Genomic DNA, 20,479 nt, shown 5'->3' with positions numbered 1-20,479 from the left:
CCACACAGTTTGGTGTTGCTAGCAAGCTCTCCCTGCCCCTATTTGTTTTTTACCCACTCGCCTTTCCTCTACCCACCACATCTTTTGATGATCTCTGTCAATCCTGTAGTCCTTACTTCTCTCTGCCCTGCTCCCTCTCCCACTGTTTGCCTCTCTTCCTCTTTCCCTGCTGCTTCTTTCTCCATCTCTGTGCAGATCCCTACCCTTTTATTCTTCTCATGTCTTTCTTCCTTTCTTCCTCTCTTTCTCTCTTTCTCTCTTTCTCTCTTTCTTCTCTCTTCTCTCTTTCTTTCTCTCTTTCTCTCTTTCTCCTTTCTCTCCCTTTCTCTCCCTTTCTCTCCCTTTCTCTCCCTTTCTCTCCCTTTCTCTCCCTTTCTCTCCCTTTCTCTCTTTCTCTCCCTTTCTCTCCCTTTCTCTCCCTTCTCTCCCTTTCTCTCCCTTTCTCTCCCTTTCTCTCCCTTTCTCTCCCTTTCTCTCCCTTTCTCTCCCTTTCTCTCCCTTTCTCTCCCTTTCTCTCCCTTTCTCTCCTTCTCTCCCTTTCTCTCCCTTTCTCTCCCTTTCTCTCCCTCCTTCCCTCCTTTCCCTTCCTTCCCTCCTTTCCCTTCCTTCCCTCCTTTCCTTCCTTCCTTTTCCTTCCTTCCATCCTTCCCTCCTTTCCCTTCCTTCCCTCCTTTCCCTTCCTTCCCTCCTTTCCCTTCCTTCCCTCCTTTCCCTTCCTTCCTCCTTCCTCCTTTTCCTTCCTTCCTTCCTTCCTTCCTTTTCCTTCCTTCCTTTTCCTTCCTTCCTTTTCCTTCCTTCCTTTTCCTTCCTTCCTTTTCCTTCCTGGAAAGCAGCAGCTGGATGTGATAAGGCTTGAAGTAGCTGAAGGTACTATTGGATTGTGTTTTCCCAGTGAGGTTCAGGCCCTGATGCAGCTGACAGAAATGTGGCAGGCCTGGCCATTGAGCAGCTAATGCAGTGCCTGCCCTCGGCTGCCCGGCAGCAGAGAGGGGCACGAACGCTTGGCCCCTGCACCCAGAGCCGAAGAGCCAGGAGGGGATACTTCCTGATGTGTAGGCCTTCCCTTTGCACATGAAGGCAGCACGGGCAAGTGGGGTGCCAGGAGGAGCTGTGCTTCAGTGCCCATCACTTCTGAAGCAGCTCGAAGCCCTTCAGAGGCTGCCAGGATCTCTTTTTCAGGGGATATAACCAGCCTTGGATCCTGTGTATCCCCGACTCCGAAAGCCGAGGGGTCGACCTGGAGTCTGCGCTGGAGCTTTCTGCCAGAGGCTCCAGGTAAGCCCATTCTCCCCAGTGTGGTGCAGAGCACATTTCACATCTTGCCCAGTGTGCACTGCCCAAGGGCATGAACTATCTCCTGGTTCATTTGTTCAGAGGCTGTTGTTGCTCAGGGCCCCATCTGCAATTGTTCTTCCTTGGGTCACTGATGCAGTTTACAATCAGACTGTCATGTGGGTTGTGCACGGGCCCTGTGGGGCTCCTGAAGGGTGAGTGGGTCCTGCTGAGCACTCCTGGGCTCTCCAAACAATGCATCAGCTCATGGATGGCAATCAGGGAGTCTGGGTTGGTGCCATCTTGCCACCAGTGCACTGCTGTGGTAGTGATTGGCACTTGTTGTTCTTCTCCCTTCAGCAGCCCCAGCACAGAAGGATCCTGTGAGAGACCAGGCAAGGCAGAACTGCTGCATTTCCTCTGTCTCCAAGACAGCTCTACCAACAGCTCCTCAGTCACCTTTGGGCAGTGCCTGTCACAGGGGTTGGAGTAGCCTCAGTGCCTGTTGCTGACATTGAAAGAGCTGTGCCACCTCTTGCTGAGGTAGCAGTTGTGGTGCCTGTTGTAGGGGTTGGAGTGGCTGCAGTGCCACATATCTTTTATTTGTATATGTGTGTCTGTATATTTCTGTGTGCCCTGTAATGTGATGAGGTGGTGGATTTTTGCTGGAAGCTTCAGCCCAGCCCTGGATCTAGGGCTTTTCTTTAGGGTATCTTAGAGCTGCCTGTGAAGGAGAAGGGGTATTGCAGCCCAGCAGAAATAATGGCAGAATCCCAGCCCCTCCAGCATGTCTTTGAAACCCTCCCACTGTCCCGCACACCATTAATCAGTGTCTCTTGCAGGACTGGTCCAGGGACATCTGAATCAATAGGCAGGAGCAGGACTGCAGCAGAAGTAGCATGAGCGCCTGGCAGAGTTGGACTAGGACTAGTAATTGGTAGTGAGGGTGCTAGTGTTTGGTCCAAGTGTGTGGTACGTGACTGTTTGTATGGTGTGAGAACCCTGTGTAAAACCACATTTGGGGTTCCCCAGTGTGTCTGGGATACTCTGCTATCAGGGCAGTAGAATCTCCATGAAGGTTTCATACAACTTTAGGATAATACTGGACAAGAATTGGGAAAAAAGAAACGAAAACAAAGAAACCCCAACAAAACCAAACCACAAAACTAAGTCAATGAAGAAATAATCGAAGCTTTTGTGCATTCTTTATAAAACAATCTGAACTCATTTGAGGTTGTCTGTTAAGAAGGAGGAAAAGAACTGTTAGAGCTGAACCCAGTGCAGTGATTGGGAGAAAACTCCAGGCACAAACTTGCCAACAAAGTTTTCAAGCTGACAAGCAGGTATTCTTCATTGCGGCGCCGGGAGACACGGGGGAGAGCTCCTCCTGCCGTTGTGTCCCCCTGTTGCTCCACAGGCCATCCTTATGTAGTCGCTGGGCATACATACATAGTCATGAGGCTACGTGTGGATTATGTTGTTTTCCAGAACGTTCCCTGCATGCGTACAAAAATGTGGTGGTCTCTGAGGGTATTTACTTCTTCCAACAATCTTCATCACTTCTGGCAGAAGTTCTAATCCAGGTCCTGGAAGGATACCTGTCGGTAATAGTAAAATTGGGTATTACAGCACCTAAGGTGCCTGCCCCCTTCCAGCTGGGGGGGTAGAGTCTCATAAGCATTTTCTCCACATAACCAATACCATCCTTTCCCTTTAGGAATGGGCCACCACTGAACCAGGTTACCATCTATATTAATAGTGTGGTTGCAATTTGAATGGTGACCTACATCTGTGGCATTTGAACAAGCATGATCTCCTGCCCTGGTTCCTGGTGTAATACATCTTTGTGCACAGGTGTGATATTTATTACCTGGATTAGGATTAACTATTCCAAATGTTAACCTTTCGTTTGAATACAAATTGCTAGTGTTCACCCACAGATTTGTCCATGAAACAGTGTTAGGAATTGGAACTCCAGTTCATGGGAGTTCCAGGCTTTCTCCTGATTTAGGCACCTGTGCACACACCCAACAGCCACTACGATTAAAAACTTCAGTACCATTTTGCATTAATTTCAGGTATAAATTCTGGTCCCAAGCTTGTGCACCAGTTATCATACGAGTCCAAATTACGACCGACGCAAGTTCATACGTAAGGGTCCTGAAGGTTCCATCTGCCACATCTCTGGTTCTGGTGCTTTCTTTATTCTTGAATACTGTATCCGAGCAGGTTGTTCCTTTATCTTCCCTGCTGTAAAGGTGGTCAGTATATCTGGTACGTTCCGCTCCACTTCTCCTGTAGAGGATCTCCTGAAAAATTCTTAACATAAACCCAGTCTCCAGATCTGAAAGGGTGAATGGGATAATCCAAACCTCTTGCTCTTGTCCCTGCTACTCTCTTATTTATCTCCTCCAATTGTTTTCCCAGATTGATCAAAAACTCACAGAGATAGCTCTCTCTGACTTCCTGAAGACTTCCTGCTTTAAACTGGGACTGTTATGGTCTTCCATATAAAATTTCAAATGGGCTAACCTCTTCTTTTGACCGAGGTTTAGTTTGAATTCTTAATAGAGCCAGTGGTAACCTTGGTACCAATAGAATTTCATTTCCTGACATATTTTCCTAATTTGTTGTTTGATCAGATGGTTCATCTTTTCTACGTGCTCACTGGCCCGAGGCCTGTATGGAACATGTACTTGCCAATCAACTTCCCCCTGATCCCGGAGGGATGGGAAGGAGAATGGAAAGAGTGTAACTCCCAGGGGCTGAGGTAAGTCAAGTAACTAAGGTATAACACAAACCACTGCTGCTACCACCAATAATAATAATAAGGGAAATAACAAGGGAAGAGAATACAGCTGCTCGTGAGGATCAATGTTTACAGATATGTAAAGGGTGGGTGTCAGAATGATGTTTTTTTTCAGTGATATCCAGTGATAGGACAAGGGGCAATGGGTGTAAACTGGAGCATAGAAGGTTCCATGTGAACGTCAGGAAGAACTCCTTTACTGTGAGAGTGACAGAGCACTGGAACAGGTTGCCCAGGGGGGTTGTGGAGTCTCCTCCACTGGAAATATTCAAGGCCCGCCTGGACAAGTTCCTGTGTGATGTACTCCAGGTTACCCTGCTCTTGCAGGGGGTTGGACTAGATGATCTTTTGAGGTCCCTTCCAACCCTTGGGATTCTGTGGAAAATGAAGATCTGCCCCTCTGCTCCCAGTGCCCAGAGGGGATGTGCTGGCAGTCAGCATGGAGGTCTCGATCCCATCAGAGCTGTAGAGTCTGACAGTACCTGCATGGCAGAGAGCAGAGGCTCTCGTAAGGGATGCACTGGCTGCCCTGTTTAAAAATCAAAGCCCTGGCTTGGGTTCCAGCCAGAAGAGCCTCTGCACAGCTGTTGTTTGACAAAACTCCCAGTGTTTTTGGCCAAAGACTTTCAGGTACAAATGCAGTCAAATAGTTGACTAAGCAAAGACAATCCAGTGGTCCATTCTTGAGCAGAGCAACGATTGCTTTGGGGTTTTGCTTGAGTTCAGACAGTTGTGGCTGTGACATGGTTGTAATGGGCCTGTGAAGGCACCTGCCCTGGGGCAGGTAAAGCCACATTCATCTTTGCTTTTATTTCTTGGTGCCTGCTTCAGTTTGGAAGCTCGTTGCACAGCAGGGCTTGTGCCTGCAGCCTGCCCAGCACCTCTGAGCACAGCGTGCGTGCTGCAGGGAAGCTGCCCCAGCTGCCTGTCAGCAGCAAGAGATGGGCCTGTCCCTCCAGTGCTTCCCAAGTGATAAAATAACCCAAGCTGCTCCTTTCACAGCTTCTGAAGAGCCTGTGGGGCTTCGTAGGTGCTGGGGGTTGTGGCCGGTGCTCCTGTGGGCTCAGGTTGAAAGGCACGTCACGGGCTGGGCTTGTCCCCTCCCTGTGTCTCCCATGGTCTGATCTTTCTCTCCCTTGCTTCAAATCACAGACCCACGTGCCGGTGTTTGAAGCTGCCCCAGCAGGAGAAGTAGTAGCCCTGCTGTGGATGACCAGCTTGCTGCAAAGGCAGGAGCCCAGGAGCCCAGTCCTGCTGCAAATGGAGCTGCCCAGGGGATGTCTGAAGCTGCAGATGCCAACCAAGCTGTGGTGGAGCAGGTAAAGCATGTGAGGGCTGTTGTTTGTCTTGCTCAGGAGAAGGTGGAGGGAAGGAGGCACTTGTGGCAGCTGGTGTGGTCCTTGGAGCTGACCATGGGAGGATCCTGCTGGGCTGTGGGTGCTCGGGTGTAAGCATGGTTTGAAATGTGTGTGATGCCAGGAAGTAAAGAGCTGCCATGTGCTCAGGCTCTGAAGGAAGCTCTGTATCTTGGGGGAGGAGAGGAGGAGCCTGTACTCCCTAGGCTGTGGTGTGTCTTGGTGCTGGGTGGCATGGAGAAGGCCCCAGCAGGAGGGAGAGAAGAGCTGGGTGTGAGGGAAAGAGAGACTGAGCCCTGCTCTGGCTGTCGTGACTTTGACTAAGCCCTGGTCCTGCAGTGTGGGGGTACTGTAGGATGTTTCTGTCCTCAGTCTCGTGGTGACTTTGATGGTTTTTAGCTGCCAGTGGAGACATGAGGCCAAGGCAGTTAGGATTAAGGCAGTGTCAGCCCCAGGAACGACTGTTGAACCATTCTGTAGCTGCTGCACAGTTATCAGTGCCCCTGACATCTGTCCCCCTTTCCTGTTTAACCTGAGACGTGGTGCCAGTACCTTGCTGAATTGGGCCCGAACCTCCATCCAGAATGCGCCCATCTTTCTGTGCCCTGTCTCCTGGCAGTCACAGCCTCGGTTGCTGCCCTGCTCGTGTCAGAGATTGCCCCTGAACTGTGAGTAACTTCTTGAATGTTCTGAAATTTGCAGCAAGGCAGCTGCTGGGTTAAATGGTTTCACAGTGTGAAGGGAGAAGAAGAGCGAAGGAGGCATTACACTTGTTGGCCCAAGTTACTTCTGTTTTGTTTTAAAAAGTGATGGAGGGAAAACAATTCCTCAGTTCAGATTTGACTGCACAGCTGACGTCAGGGTCTCCAAACTGGGGTATTTGAAATGCTGTCTGGATTTAGGAAAGGAGGAGAGAAGCCTTTGCTTGAGCTCTCAGTTTTCACCTGGATTCATGGCTGGACATGATGTGGGACATGTTTTGGAGTGTTTCCACAGGCTGGCTGCCTGGAGAGCCAGTTAGCACTCGGGGCTCATCTCCTCCCTGGCTGGTTTGTAAACCCCCAGATGCTGAGTGTTGGTTTCAAAGTGAGGGCTCCACATTCCCCACCAAGCAGACGTGAGGATTTGCTTTGCCTGTGGCCGAGAGTCTCATGGGGAAGCTTTTGTTTCTGGCAAAGGCTGTGCTGAAAACGTGTGAGGCTCCTGGCAGCTGAGATGCCCCAGGAAGCTGGGTGGCCTTGGCTGGTGCGTGTGCCCGTGTGCGCAGGCTGAATGGGTACAAAGTGATGGATGGGTGCTCAGCAGGGACAGCAAGAGGGGTCACCCCAAAGGCAGCCTGGCCATGGCTCTGGTGTGAGTGAGCTCCTCCTGGGCCAGCGAAGTAGGAATTAAATGGTTGCTTTGTAGTCAGTGTGGAAGCTTTTTTCTTTACTCCTGCAGCAGGGAAATGATTGGCTCATGTGCAGTGTATAAACCAATTTATCTGCCGCTCACGGAGTGTGAACAACTGGTGCTGTAAGGTGCACTTTAATGGTGCTGCAGCCCTTCAGTGCGGGGCAGACATTGAAGGGGCTGCAGGGATTTGCAAGGCTGTAACTTTAGCAAGGCCCTGCAGTGGCCGTGGAAGCCAGCAGAGGAGAGACAAGGCGGCCGACAGTGATAGCGAGAGAGCTCAAGGCAGGAAGCAGCAGGGTCTCCACTCCAGCCTGGAGCTGGAGAAATCCCAGAGCCACAAGTGGTGGTGGCCCTTGGTGTGGAAGTGGTGCGGGGAGGGTGAGCACGTTCTTTCCGGGGGGTGTGGAACTCTCCTATTGTGACATAGAGGGAGCTGCTGCTGCTCAATGCACTGAGGCAGGAGCAGGCTTGAGCTACTGTCAGGCTCTGAGCTCTGCTTCGTGGAGGCGCTGGTGAAACCCTGCCCTAGCTGGCAAAGCCAGAGCGTTGAGGAGAGGGGCTGGGCAGCCCAGGTGCCAGCCCTGTCCTTTAGTGCCCAGGTTCCCCTGGCTGTTGGCAGCCCAGCAGCAGTTCCCTGCTGTGCTGGTGGGCAGCATCCCCACCGAGGCGGCTCCTGTCCCTCCAGCTGCCCACAGGTGCCAGCAGTGCGAGGGCATTCGGGGAGCCAAGGCCCTGCAGGGGAGGAATCCTCCAGGAGAAGCGTGAATCACCCGTGCTGAGGTAGCGTCTGGCCCTGGGCAGGGAGGAGGCAGCTCCATTGGCAGCAGGGATGGGGCAGTTGTGTGATAGCCGCAGGATTTAAACATCCCTGGGCTAAGAGCAGGGCTGGGCAGGTAGAAGGGCTTGAAGGGGCTGTGGAACTGCCGTGCGGCTTGCAGCGATGGTAGAGACTTGGAGCTAGGCTGTAGGTCCTGCAGCAAAGGGAGCCTTGTCTGTGTGAGGTGGGGAGCAGGGAGCCCCGGGGTGGTGGGCTGGAGGGGTGCTGTGTCCTGGGTGCTGGTTTGTGATGCCCCTGCAGGGAGATGTGCCCGATTGCTCCGTTGTGCTCCTTTCCTGCTCCTCTGGGAGGCTGGTCCCTGCGGGCTCTGGGGCTGTGGAAGAGCCTTGCTCCAGGGCTCAGGGGAATGCTGCTGGGCTGGCCGGGCTGTGCAGGTTGGAAGCCCTCTGGAAATAAGCGTTGTGGGGGTGACGACAGGATTCGTTTCAAGTGAAGTGAAATCACAGTTTGGAGAATTGGGACGAATGAGGCAGTTAAGAGCCGGTAATAAACCCTGAAATCAGATGAATGTTGGATCATCCCATGAGGTTTCTCCCCTGACAAGCAGTTCTTTCCAGCTTTAAAGGCCAGCTCTTGCTGCAGCAGGTCCTCCTGAGCAGAGGCAGTGCAGAGCTCTGGTGTTTGTTGCAAGAACAAAAGGAACCGGTAGCCTTGTTTCCTGAAGCTGCCAAGGGCCCAGCACCACAAACACCGTTTGTGCCGTGCTGTAGCTGTCTTGGGCTGTAAAGGCATGAAGTGATTGCCTTGCGTGCAGGGTGTGGGGGAAGAGTCGAGGGGCAGGGAATGGCCATCTTTGCCTAGATGCTGTCTTGCTGTGTAGAGCAAGTGCACACAACAGAGGTGCTGTGGAACACAGGGAAGCAGGAGGGAATATCCTCCTGGATTTTCCTTAGATCTGAGCTAATTGCTCCTGTGCCTTTGATGGTTTCCTGCTTCTTTCCTGCTGTGGCAGCCTGGAATGCCTGTAGGGAGCCTCGAGTTTGGGTGTTACCAAGTGACAATGAGGGCATCCTTCTGCATGGAGAAGTGCTCTTGGGCAGTGGGGTGGTTTCCTGCCTGGAAGGAGCCTGTTTTTGCCAGCTAATCTTTGTAACTTCAAGCAGGCAAAGTAGCCTTGAGAAACTCTGGTTCTTAACCAGAGTCTTGAGCTCTGTGCTGAGTTAGTTAGAAACATCAGCAGGCTCCTTGCAGAAAGGGTGAGAAGTGCCAGCAGCACCCTGGTGTGTCTCCGTGGCTGGTGGGACTGCACCCATGAGCAAAAGGCTGTTTTGGCTCAGGGGCTGTCTGTTGTGGGGTTTTACGTCTATGAATGGAGCCTAAATGTGGTCTAATGATGAGTGAGGGTGGGGAGGGCCTCCCTGCGTTCTGCGACTTAGGAAGGATGCCAGAGGCTGGAGACACGGACTGTGTCCTTTGGGTGTGCCAGGAATGGCGAGGCCCTGGCACAGGATTGCCCAGAGAAGCTGTGGCTGCCCCATCCCTGGCAGTGTTCAAGGCCAGGTCGGATGGGCCTTGGAGCAAGCTGCTCTAGTGGAAGGTGTCTGTGGCCAGTGGCAGGGGGTTGGGAGTGGGTGAGTTTTAAGGGCCCTTCCCTAAGGTTGTGGGTTCCAGGCTTCCATGGGTGTGGGGTTTTAAGGTTCTGGGGTTGTGGATTGTCCAATTGTTGCTTCTTCCAGGTGAGCTCTGCGACATGGCCAGTGGCAAGACCCCCCGGCCCATGAGGTCCTCCAGAAGGGCGGATGGATTCCAGAGCAGAGTGGTAGCATCTCGTAATCCCAAGCTGGTCAGAGAGGCAGAAGAGTCTCTCAGCAGCAAGCAAAGGCTGGCGAGGCCTCGGGAGATGAGGCAGGCCCCGGACTGCCCAGCTTCGGGACATGGGTGAAGTCTCCCATCAAAAGGTAGCCGTTTCCATGGCCTTTTCCTTGCTGTTTGATGTGCTATTTGAAGAGGGCACGTGCTTGTGGCTGACTTGCCTCCAGCTCACCCAAGCAGCTTGATGATTAGGTCCTGTTGTCATTTCCGACTGGTGGTGGTGGAGTTCTTTCTGCTGGGGGAAAGGCAAAACGTGTGTTTGCAGTGAGCCATTGAAGTCCTGATCTGCAGGAAGCAATGGAACCTGTGCTGCAGTTGGTGGGTTTTGCTGGAGTTGAGCTACCGATCGCTAAAGCTACTGGGGGTAGGGCTGGGGCAGGACACAAGGGCAGGAGCTGCTGTTTCTCATCCCTGCTGTTCAAAGAGCCACCTCTGGCTTTGGTGTAGTCAACTGCCATAGTGCTTGGGGTCACAGGACTCCCTCAGTGGTGGCAGTAGTGGCCTTTGAAGGCTTGAGGGCCTGTGGCAATTACTTAAGCTGTAAGAAACCCAATTGCGTCAATGCATGAATGGGTTGGAAGAAGGCGTGGGAGCCTTCCAGGGTGTTTGAGTTTTCAGGCTGCTGGATAGCCATGGGGAATCGCCCTGGGCAGAGGAGAGTGGATGAGCTTTCCCTGGATCAGTGCTCTCTTAGATGGATGTTTTAAAGCTGCTTTTCTTGCAGGACTGCTCAGTGTAACAGCCAGTCCATGTGGGGTGGACGACTGAGGTAGGCTGTTGAGCAGAAGTGTTGCCAGCAAGTGAGCTGTAGCACATCAGTTCAGGGTTGCCCCAGACAGCACACGAGGTGGGAACACGTAAGACAGGACGCCCAAATAACTGGCAGTGCTACAGCTTCTGGCCTCAGCCTGACCGTGGCTTTTGTGGGGCAGCAGGAGACCTGCCTGTGTGTCTCGAGTGGCAGCAGTGCAGCTGGGAGAGGGGAGACCAAGCAGGGAGGAATTATCTCCAAGTAATGCCTCTGCTGGGTCAGCATTTGTTCTTGTGTGTACTTTTCAGAGCTGCTTCTGCAGTGCTGTTAACTAAACCAGCAGTGAATAGAATACAGTGAAGCAGCAACTTAAAGCTCCTGGGGAGAGGGGATATGAATTGCAGCCTAGCTCAAGTTGCCCAGTAATGCTGGGGAAAGAGCTGAACTTCATCCCCATCCAGCATTCACCTCATTTATCTGTTTCCCAACTGCCCTGTTACTTTCTTGTTGGCCTTTCCTCCCTGGTACTGGTGTCTTCCGCCTGGTTTCTTGGCTCTCCATCAAAAAAAGATATGTGGGATGTGTGGGACTCAGTGTCGCTGTCCCAGAGGGAAGTTCACCCGCAACTTGTTTCCTGTGGAGGCTCATGGAACTGCTGGGTTTTGCTTGCTCCCCTGAGTGCTGGTGGCTGTTCCAGCAAGTGTCTGGAGTTGAGCGAGCAGCTTAGCAGAGGGCTCTGCTGGAGGTGAGCGCTGCTTTGCCTGTTGGAGAAGGCAACCTGAAGAAAGAGCCTCCAAAAGAGCTTCTTAGCTTGAGGCTGCTCAGCATGGTCCAGAACCCTTTGCTGAGCTGAGAGCAGAGGTGGGTGAGCTGCCATCTCCTAGCGTGAGCTGGGCAGATGTAGTCACCAAGAGACTGTATTTACTGGAGATGAGTGTGGGATCTTCCTTCGTTAATCTTTCTCCCAGCAGCTGAAGCTCTCTCTGCTCTGTCTTGCATCTGCAGTTCTCAGCCGTTGAGCGGGACCAGAGGTCGTTCCAGCCTTTCCCATCCGAGGTGGTGTTTGAGAACTACATTCCCCACCAGTTCTACATAGCGTCGCTAGCTCTGAGGAACAAAGACAGGGTAAGTGCTGGGCTGTGGAGGTTGAGCACTGGGCTGGAAGAGGAGAGCAGTGGAATTCACATAGGTGTGCAGCAGAGCAAGTTCCCTGCTGCAGTGCAGCGCATGCAGAATAAAATGTCTCACCAGCGTCATTCTGCAAGATGGGGGAAATGTTCCCATGCTGGGGATTCTGGTTTTGGCCGTGCACTGGTGGTATCTACCCAAAGGAGCTCTTTGAGCCAGCATGCTTCCCTTGAAAGCCCTGGAGCTGATGGGATTGTCGAGGGCTGTGCAGTTCTTGCCTGCTGTCATGCTTTACCTCGAGTGTGCACCGTGTCCTGGTGGCTCTTTGGTCAGTCTTGGTTTCTGGCAGGCCATGTTTTCCTCTCTCAGCCTGTTCAGCCACCTGTGTGCAAGTGCCTGTCAAAGCACAGGGAAGAGCAGTGGAAAGAGGCTAGCTTAGCAGGAGCAGTTAAAGGGGATTCAAGTCCAGCCTTGTGTGTTCCTGTGCGTGTACCTTCAGAGCTAAAAGTGTTTTTGGGAAGGTTGGTCAGGAGGCTGTCACGTGGCCTGTCCTGGTCCCTTCTCAAGTTTCCCCAAGTGACAAAATCATAGTTGTGTGTCTTTCGTGCAGGTTCCTCGTCTGCTGAACGTCATCCTGGGGAACTCTCCTTACTTTGAGTTGATCAGCCCGAGTGATGAGGACTATAAGGTAGCCCCGGGCACGTCTTCAACCTACCGCATCCTTTTCCGACCTGATGAGAACAAGGTGAGAGTGGAGGTCCTGAGAGATGATGCCTTGAGGGGAAGGTGAACCTGCAGGGCTGGATTCCAAAGCAGGCATCTGGTGTGGGTTTTGAAGAAGTGTCCTGGGTTCAGTGGGGTTGCACTGGATCTAGACCTGGGGGAGACTCTTTGCTGGTGCTGAAGGTTGTGCTCCCATAGGCTGGAGGCTCTTGCCTCTTTCAGGCTCTTTTGTCCTTCAGTGGTGGAATATTTAATGGAATGTCTGTTGGCTTGAGGGCTGAGAGTCTGCTGCCTGTGCATGGCCTTTTACTCATCTTGTGTTTGCTGCTTAAATGTAGTTGAATAGTCTGTCCTATCCTCAAGCAGCATGCCTCTAGAAAACTACAGAGGATCTGCCCCATGGTCCCTGGCTGCCCCTGCTTGTGAAATAATCTGTAATGAAAGGCCATGAAGGTAAAAAGTGCGAGTACATTATCGAATGCTACTGTGAGAGTCACAGAAACCAGCAGCAGTTCTTCTGGCACGGGCATGGTGCTAAAGGCACTGTGCTGAGCTTGTTTCTTTCCCTGCAGGATTATTTTGAGGAGCTTATCATCATCACAGAGAGGGAGAAGTTCTTTGTGCCTATCCGAGCCATAGGTGCCCGAGCCAGCCTGGACTTCCCTGAGCAGCTGAACTTCTCCGAGTGTCCAGTCAGGTTCAGCACCCAGAAGACTCTGCTGGTGCGCAACGTGGGGAAGCGGGAGGCTTGCTACAGCATCACCACTCTGAGGTAAAGGAGCTCATCTCTTGTGCAAAACGCTGTTGTGTGCTCATGGAGTTGTAAACAGTGAGAAAAAGGAGGCAGAGCATCTGAGGTGCTGGACTATGGGCAGGACACGTGGGGTTTGCCATTACTTACGGTGTTTTGAGAAAGCTCTGCAAGCAAGTTTTACAGTGCAGTGATGTCTGCCAAGGCAGCATCTTGCAGATCTGATGCTGTTGGATTGGAAGAGCCAAGGTAGGAAGGCAGCTGGAGTGCTGCAGAAGGTGCTGTGTGGCAGAGGACAGCTCGAGGGGCTCAGGTCACAGAGCCCAAAGGCAGCATCAAGAAATGGGCAAGCAATGAGCTGGAGAGAGGCACTGAAGAGTTGATCAGCAGCTGTGTCTATATTAGCAAGCAGAGATCATAGATGAAAGCAATTGCTATGGAGGCCCTAGGCAATAAGAGTGTGTGGTCCAGGGCCTTTGTTTTCCCATGGGCTTGGTCTGGTGCCTGGGACCAAATATGCCTAAGCAGAATGAGCTCTGAAGTGGAAGAGGAGCAGGTGGTGGCTTCAGAAGTGGACTACCAGAAAGCTAAGGAGGGAGCAGGTGAAAGATGCTCCAAGTGCCTGGTGCATTTGCAAAGGGCTTGGGGGCCTTTTCTCCTGGAGCTTGTCTCTCTCCCACATTTCCTGGAGAGGGCTCAAGTAGCTGAGTAGCTGGTTTGCACCCTTGTGGTCACAAATCACCTTCTGAAATGGTTCCATACCACTAGGAACCAAGTCACACCCGGTCTCTGGAGGCCACAAGTTCACGGTAGTCTGGTGGTCCCGTCATCAAATGCCTGAGGTGAACTGTGTTGCAGACAGCCTGTCCTGTTCCTGTTGGTCTCAGAAGCCAGTCACTGGTTTTCCAGTTTGCTGCACTGGAGAGGGGAATGTGTTTGTGACACTGCATCCAGCAAGGCAGGCGGTTCAGTTGGCTGGGAGTTGAGAGTTGCTTGGTCCCAGAGGTCTCAGCGCAGGAGCTGAGGTTAAGAACGCACCAAAGACCTGCTGCGTCTCAGTTGGTGCACCTGAGCTGCTTCAGTTTCTTCTCCAGGAAACGGGATTCAGAAGACTTTCAACTTGTCTCCTGTGAAACACGAGGGTCTGAGAGGAGCTTCTGCCAAAGGCTGGCAAGGCTGTTTAAGCAGGCTTCTAGGATGCTCTTTAAGCAGGCTGCTGCTTTTCCCTGTGGAGCTCCATGGGCAGGAACTTGTAAATCACTGTACAGTTTACTTCTGGGATTTCCAGGCCTAGTTGTCACCAGCACAATAAGTACCTAGTGAAGTCTAGCATCTATTTGCAATGCACTTGCCAACTACTCTACTTGGATGACAGAGCATGTGTTGAGAGCTCCTTGACAAGGGTTTTAAGAGTTCCCGAACTTCAGCAATGAACTATTTCAGTCCTGATTTGCAATAAAGAAATGGGAAGCATTACAAAAGTTTAAGTGAGCTACACAAAAACCGTAGAATTGTGAGTAACTGGATGGCAGAGGTGAAGAGCTGAGAACTGTGTGCAGAGGATGGGGGGCTGAGGTCATGTTATACCACGGGATCCTCTGCAGGGTTGCTTCTGCATGGGATTCTTCAGCAGGGAGAGTCACCCGCTCTGTTTCTGATCCTGGATGCTCTGGTTTTCTTGTACCGCCTGTGGTTTGCTTGCTCCTTGCTTGCACAAGAGAGCTGAAGTGAACTAGACTGCAAAGTTAACGGAGGGCCCAGATCTCTCTCTTTGTGTTGCAGCCCCTTTCTCTGTGGATCCCTCCATTGGGACTCTTGGCGTTGGAGAAGCGATGCAAGTCACGGTGGAATTTCACCCACCAAAGACCGGTGTTTATACAAGTCCCATGATTGTTCACTATGACACAGGTAAGTGCTTGGTGCACCCTCGGTGTGTCCTTCCAAAGAGAGCAGTGTCTGCCATCATTGTCTGATGGCTTCATTGTCCTGTTGAATCCCTTCTGCAAGACTCCTTCACTGCTGGGTAGAGCAAAGCTTCCATGCTGGCTGCCAGATATTGCTGTGCTGGAATATTTCAGCCTGTAACAAGGCAGCAGATCTTCCCTAAGCACAGTGCACAGGGGGCTGATGGGGAATATTCTGGGTGCTCCATTGGGGAAGAAGGCATAGCAAGGAGCCTGACTGAAAAGGAGATGGCTTTTAACATGTGCAGAGAGCTGTCTGAAGAGCCTGCAACTTGTCCCATAGAGCTCTCCTGACTGGTCATTGCTTTTCATCCCGATGTGTTGTGTTACAGTTCCTGGCAAGGCCTTTGAGGTAGAGACCCTCTTCTTGTGATGTGATGCATGGGTACAGTGGGTGCTCTGCCGAGAGCTGGGCCATGCTGAGGTCTTGTGACTGTGAGGAGCAGTTAGTGTGGCAGCAGTAGCCATTAGGGTGCTCTGAGCTTTGCTGTAGCCTGGGAAGTGATTCTGTTGAAACCCCCTTAGTGAGCAGCAGTTATTTAATGGTGAGGTTTAGGAAGAAGCTGCTGCTAGGGCTGGAGTCAGTAATGTGAGGGTGTAATGATGTCTGAAGGTAGGATGGTGAACAGGCACCTTGGAGAAACCCTTGGGAATGGCTGTGCTGCTGTGCGTGTTGCTCTGATGCTGGAAGTCTCCAGCTTTCCAGCGGACACTTACCCTAGTGAAGGGACTCACTTCTCCAGTGGTGAAGTGGTAACAGCAGCACTGTTTGACAAGGAAGAATGTTCTGGCAGTGGTGAGGCACTTGGGCTGTGAGAGCAGCAGGAGCAAAAGAAGGAGTTGGCAGATGGATCCGAGGGCCCCATAGCACCCTGTTGAGTGCAGAGCTCAGCACAGAAGCTGCTCTGTACTTGCCATTGTTCTTTCTGCCCTTGTCCATTTCATTTCAAATGCTTCCCGCTTGGTTTCTGAGATGAGAGCTATGGCCAATATTTGAGGAGCAGGAGATGAGGATGACACGAGAGTGGGGGCATCTCCTGCCTGCAGGAGAGCCTGGGCAAGCCATGACTGAGGTGAGGCTCCTCAGCGTCACTGAGTGACTTGGGTGTAGAATTCCCTATGACCTGAGTGGGATGGCAGCCCAAAGGGCACCCGGGCACATCTGCAAAGTCTCACTGTAAATGCTGTCACCTTGGGGATAAATCTCCACGAACACCCCCCAAAATAAGGTGCCTAAGGTGGTGCCAGGACATCCTCATGCCATATCATGTGCAGCTGTCAGGATACGATAAATGTCCTGATGTGGGGAACTGCTGATGCAGCTCAGAACTGCAGCTCTTTCTCCTGTTGCCTGCAGATTGCCCTGTTCCTTGTACTTCCATCAGCAAGTGAGATGAGCCAAGACTTTGCCTTTGCTTTGTTCCAGGTGAAGATGTTCACAAAAGCCTCTGTGGAACAGCTGTAAATGCTGACATCAGGCTTGACAAGAGCTCCTTGACAGTTGAGAAGACTTCCCTCACGCTGTCAAAGCAAAGTTCCCTGGTCATCCACAACCAGAGTGGCATCACGGCCCACTTCCAGTGGAAGCGTTTTGTTGATGAGGAAGAGGAGGAGCGGCAGAAGCTGAGGTTTGTTTGAGAGATTCCTCCCAGCAAGATAGATGCCCCAGGGGAAAACTAACACACAGCCTCAGAGGGCTCTTGGGGCTTTTGAAGGGATTAGGGCAGACAGAGCCATGCACAGTGTGGAGCTTAACCCTTGCCATTCCAGTCCCACCCGTGCTACAGCTGAGGATGATGTTTTGGGGAGAGAAGGTTGATTGCAATCACTGGCTTGCCTCAGAGGGCAAATTCACGTTTGGGAGCCACAAACTATTGAGTTCAGAGCTGCGTGCACTGCGGAGGGTCCATGAGGCTGAGGCAGGTGTCAGCACTCGGTACCTGGGACTGCACTGAGCAGTAGCACTGAAGAGCTGCAGGTGGCACAACTCTTATGATACTCAAGCAGTTTCTTCTTTGCTAAGGTGTCAGGCTCCTTTTCCAGCCACACGCAGGATACAGTGCTCGGTTGGCCCAGAAGGTGGTGGCCGTCCTGCTGTAGGCTGGGGAATTGCCTTCCAGTGTCCTGGTTTCTGGCCCAAGGAGGTGTTTCTGGCCTTGCTCCTCAGCTGGGCAGATGTGGAGGGGGAGGGCTGTGCAGGGAAGGGAGGGCAGCCAGGACTTGGAAGTGCTTTTGGGCTTCAGCAACCTGTGTCATCCTGGTGGTGAGAGATGGGACAGGTTCTTCCAAGGGTGCCTCTGGTGAAGCTTTGAAATTGCCATTTCAGGCAGCAGAGAAACACTGACAGCCTGGGGGGATGAACTGGAAATGAGACTTAAAAGCTTCTGTGACTTGGGGAATCCTTGTGCAACTTTTCAGGCTCCCAGTAAGGAGCAGCCACTGTGCAGCACTGCTCCCCTCTCATCTCCTGCTTGTGATCTCTAATCACTAGAATGATTTCTGCTGCAACCAGCAATAAAGGCAGAGGTTAACTGCATTGCATCTCTGCAGAGGAGGCCAAAATGAGGGAAAAGATGAGGTGGTTCGAGTCTCAGCGTAGGGTTTGCATTCAGAGATGCTGACTTCTTTCCTGGGTGATGCTGGGCAAAGTCCCTTCCTCTCTTGGCACCTCTGTTTTCATGCACAGAAACCCATTTGTGTCACTGAAGTGGTGGGATGCCAAACCCATTGGTTTGCTTTGGAAGTGCACCGGGATCCTCTGGTGCAAGGCAGTGCAGATACTGTCTCCTCATCCTTGTGGGTGCAAAAGGGGAGGGGAAAAGTGTGCTGCTGGTAACATGCAGCTGAAACCTGGTTGCTTCTCCCCTCCCAGTGCAGGAGGCTTTTTCTTGAGGGCTGCCAGCTTTAAGAAACCTCTGATGAGCTTGTCAGTGAGCAGTAAAACTGGCTGCTGTGCTGGAAATAATGGGATCCGTGGGGGAGCCTGTGTCTCAGGGTCAGCCCCGTGCTGAGCTGCTGCTCTTCCTCACCAAGTGCTTTGCTGGTCGTGCACGGACACGACAGGCTCTGCAAATCTGCTGCTTCTTCAATGATCTCCTTGGTTCGTCTTTCCCATGGCACAGGCTGCAGAGACAGGAAGAGGACAAGCTGGTTGATGTTCCTAAGGAGCATGGGGTGGTCCCCCCTCTCAGAGAACACCCTTCCCTTCCCATCTGCACCTCCCAGAGCCAGGGGACAGATGTGCAGGGAGACTCCATGCCTTTCTGCAGTGATATTTTCACCATTGTGCCCATGGTAAGTGATGGCTGAGAACCTCCCTTCCTGCTCCTCGTCCTTCTCCTCTCTGAATGAGGTCCCTTGGCAGATCCCACGTCAGCTGCTCCATGTGCCAAGAGAGGAGACATCAGGTTTCTGGTGAGGCTGGTGGCGCTTGTTGCAGAAAGCATTTCTGAGCAGCAGCAAGAGCCAACCCCAGGCTGGGCTCTGCTGCAAGGGCTGTGACTCAAGGGCACTTCATGAGTGTCCTCACAGTGTTCAGAGGTATCAGTTATTCTCTGTAAGGACACATTTCCATGTAGCGCATGGGGGTGAAGAAAGGCCACTGGTGCACTGTTAGTTCACATCCTGACCTGCAGAATGAAATGATCTCCTGTGGAAAGGAGTCCAAATTGAGCCCAAGTTTAATCGGGGGGACAGCAATCCATTCCTAAGACCTGGATGTATACCACATCTGAGTGTCCCTTCCAGTGCCGTCTGTGAGCCTGGACACGAGGCTGGCAGGTTTAAACAAGCTTTTTGAGTTCTACTGCAGATAGGTAGAGAAAACTGCTCACTTTCCTGGTGATGCAAGCAAAACCCCCATGTCCTTCAATCAGCCAGAGCCGTTGCTGTAGGTATTCACATGGTCTGAGCTGAAGAATGGCTGCTATCTGAGCAGTGCAACATCCCTTCTCATCTTGGAGTGAAGCCTGGAATAATCCCAACCTCTTCTTTCTTTTCCAGTGGGTGAAACTAGTTTATGTTTTGATTTTGTTTTTGAGGAAGGGGCTGCTGTTCTCTTCTTGCTTGCTCCTGCAGCGCATGTAAGGCTGAGAGCCACCAGTGCCAGCACAAGTGCGGTCTCACAGCACTGTAGCTGGCAGCAGCACGATGTGAGCAAGAGACTGTGTCAGAGCAGCAGGGATATTGGGGAGAGTGGGAGCTGCTGAGCTGAGCCTTCAGAGCATCCTGTGGTGTGTGAGCTGGTTCTGGAGTGTGCCCCAGGGCTCCTGCTTCATTCCAGTTGCTGTGTCTCCACAATGAGCTTAAGCTGCTCTTGAGCTCCTGAGGTGCATTAAGGGGAGGTCTGGAATTGTGGCTGAGTCCTGTCCACATCAAGATGTGATGATGCAGAGACGTGAAGTGTAGCTTGGCCCCAAGCTGTGAGTGGAAACCTTTCCTAAATGGCCGTGTTCCTGTTACATGGTTTGCTCTAGGGCTGAATCAAAGCAGGCTCCTACAGGAGTCTCTCCCCTGGTGTCTTGTGCAGTGTTATCAGTCTCTTGATTTCCATGAATTCCATTCTTTATGGAACAATCCTTTTCCCATGGAGAGTCTTGCTCTTGAGCCTGTTAAGTGCTGGGTCAGTTCTCTTGGGATGGAGGCTATGAATGCAAGGCTCCAGTGTGGGTGCTGTATCAGGATTGTTCCTGAGAGCTGTGCTGATCCCTAGAAAAGGAGAGGCTTTAGTGCTAGCCCATAAGCTTTTTCCTCAGGTGCCTTAGAGAAGTGTAATCTGGCTGTGCCTTGGGACCCAGCAGCACCTTGGATGTATGGAGATGTGTCCCTTGTGATGATCGTGGTGCCTCACTGGATGGCTTTGTGGTGCTTGGTGGCCAGCAAGGCATCATCCCTGGCAAGAGGGTGTGTGCTGCACCCTCCTCTGATTAGCTTGTAATGGAAGCAATGGCACGTGCCCAAAGCTCTAAGCTCCCTCCTGCACTAGTTAAAGAGTGTGTACAGAATGATGCCAGCAGTCAGTGTGGTCTCGGTATGGAGCAAATCATGCCCCCAGGGCCTTGGGCACTCGCAGTAACCCTGCCGGGCTCTCCTTTGCACTCCTCAGTGTTTGAGATGCACCTTTGCAGTGTTCTCCAGGTTCTTGCTGAAGCTGTACTTTTTGGTGCAGTGGCAGCTCAGCGTTGTGATGTTGAGTTTGGGTTATCTGGGGCCGGGATCAACTGCAGAGTCAGACAGATGCCTTGAGGCCCTGAGCAGCTCCAGCTGCCCTGGCTAGAGGAATGGGGATGCAGGAATGGGAGGAGGCCGGGGCAGCAAGGGCTTTGTGTCATGGGCAGTGTCTCCTGTCCCACATGGGGACTTTGTGCAGGTTTTGAGAAGAATCCAAGTGACTTTACTCTTTCAGACTTTTGCAGTTACTGGCAGTTGGTGTTTGAAAGGGTTCTTCTCTGCCTGTCCTTGCCCGTGTTCTCCTGACTCAGAGCAGGTTGTGCATCAGGGAACTACTTGCAGCTGCAGGCCAATAACTTCCCATGTTGTAGCTCTTTAATTTTTGTGGGGCTGTCCTCTAAGCTGTCAGTGCTGTGTCAGTGGCAGAACCGTAGCTAGTAAATATTGATGCTGCAGGAGTGCTGGAAGCTCCAGTCAGTTCAAGGCTCTTCTGGACAAATTCCTGAGAATAG

At 52.1% G+C, this 20,479-nt stretch overlaps 2 protein-coding genes across 2 annotated transcripts; both read left to right on the top strand.

Moving 5' to 3' along the window:
- The first annotated feature begins 9,359 nt into the window (after positions 1–9,359).
- Positions 9,360–12,859, top strand: LOC117438685 (hydrocephalus-inducing protein homolog). The gene is made up of 4 exons (XM_034074127.1): positions 9,360–9,452; positions 11,238–11,357; positions 11,971–12,105; positions 12,656–12,859. The coding sequence occupies exons 1-4, from the start codon at positions 9,360–9,362 to the stop codon at positions 12,857–12,859; spliced, it is 552 nt and encodes a 183-aa protein (XP_033930018.1).
- Positions 12,860–13,363: 504 nt separating this feature from the next.
- Positions 13,364–16,436, top strand: LOC117438684 (hydrocephalus-inducing protein homolog). Its single transcript, XM_034074126.1, has 3 exons — positions 13,364–13,436; positions 14,617–14,742; positions 16,225–16,436. The coding sequence occupies exons 1-3, from the start codon at positions 13,364–13,366 to the stop codon at positions 16,434–16,436; spliced, it is 411 nt and encodes a 136-aa protein (XP_033930017.1).
- The last annotated feature ends 4,043 nt before the right edge of the window (positions 16,437–20,479 follow it).

Source organism: Melopsittacus undulatus, unplaced genomic scaffold, assembly GCF_012275295.1.
Source record: "Melopsittacus undulatus isolate bMelUnd1 unplaced genomic scaffold, bMelUnd1.mat.Z mat_scaffold_55_arrow_ctg1, whole genome shotgun sequence".
NCBI lineage: Eukaryota > Metazoa > Chordata > Aves > Psittaciformes > Psittaculidae > Melopsittacus > Melopsittacus undulatus.
Note: the sequence above shows the minus strand (reverse complement) of the source record. Positions and strands in the feature narration are given on the sequence as shown.

What these genes read in the sequence shown, in the direction of transcription:
- LOC117438685 (XM_034074127.1), top strand. Translation starts at nt 9,360, where the DNA reads ATGGCCAGTGGCAAGACCCCCCGGCCCATGAGGTCCTCCAGAAGGGCG. An exon ending in CATCTCGTAATCCCAAGCTG is followed by an intron (nt 9,453 to 11,237) that starts GTCAGAGAGGCA and finishes TTGCATCTGCAG; the next exon opens with TTCTCAGCCGTTGAGCGGGA. An exon ending in CTCTGAGGAACAAAGACAGG is followed by an intron (nt 11,358 to 11,970) that starts GTAAGTGCTGGG and finishes TCTTTCGTGCAG; the next exon opens with GTTCCTCGTCTGCTGAACGT.
- LOC117438684 (XM_034074126.1), top strand. Translation starts at nt 13,364, where the DNA reads ATGAGCTCTGAAGTGGAAGAGGAGCAGGTGGTGGCTTCAGAAGTGGAC. An exon ending in GAAAGCTAAGGAGGGAGCAG is followed by an intron (nt 13,437 to 14,616) that starts GTGAAAGATGCT and finishes TTTGTGTTGCAG; the next exon opens with CCCCTTTCTCTGTGGATCCC. An exon ending in GATTGTTCACTATGACACAG is followed by an intron (nt 14,743 to 16,224) that starts GTAAGTGCTTGG and finishes GCTTTGTTCCAG; the next exon opens with GTGAAGATGTTCACAAAAGC.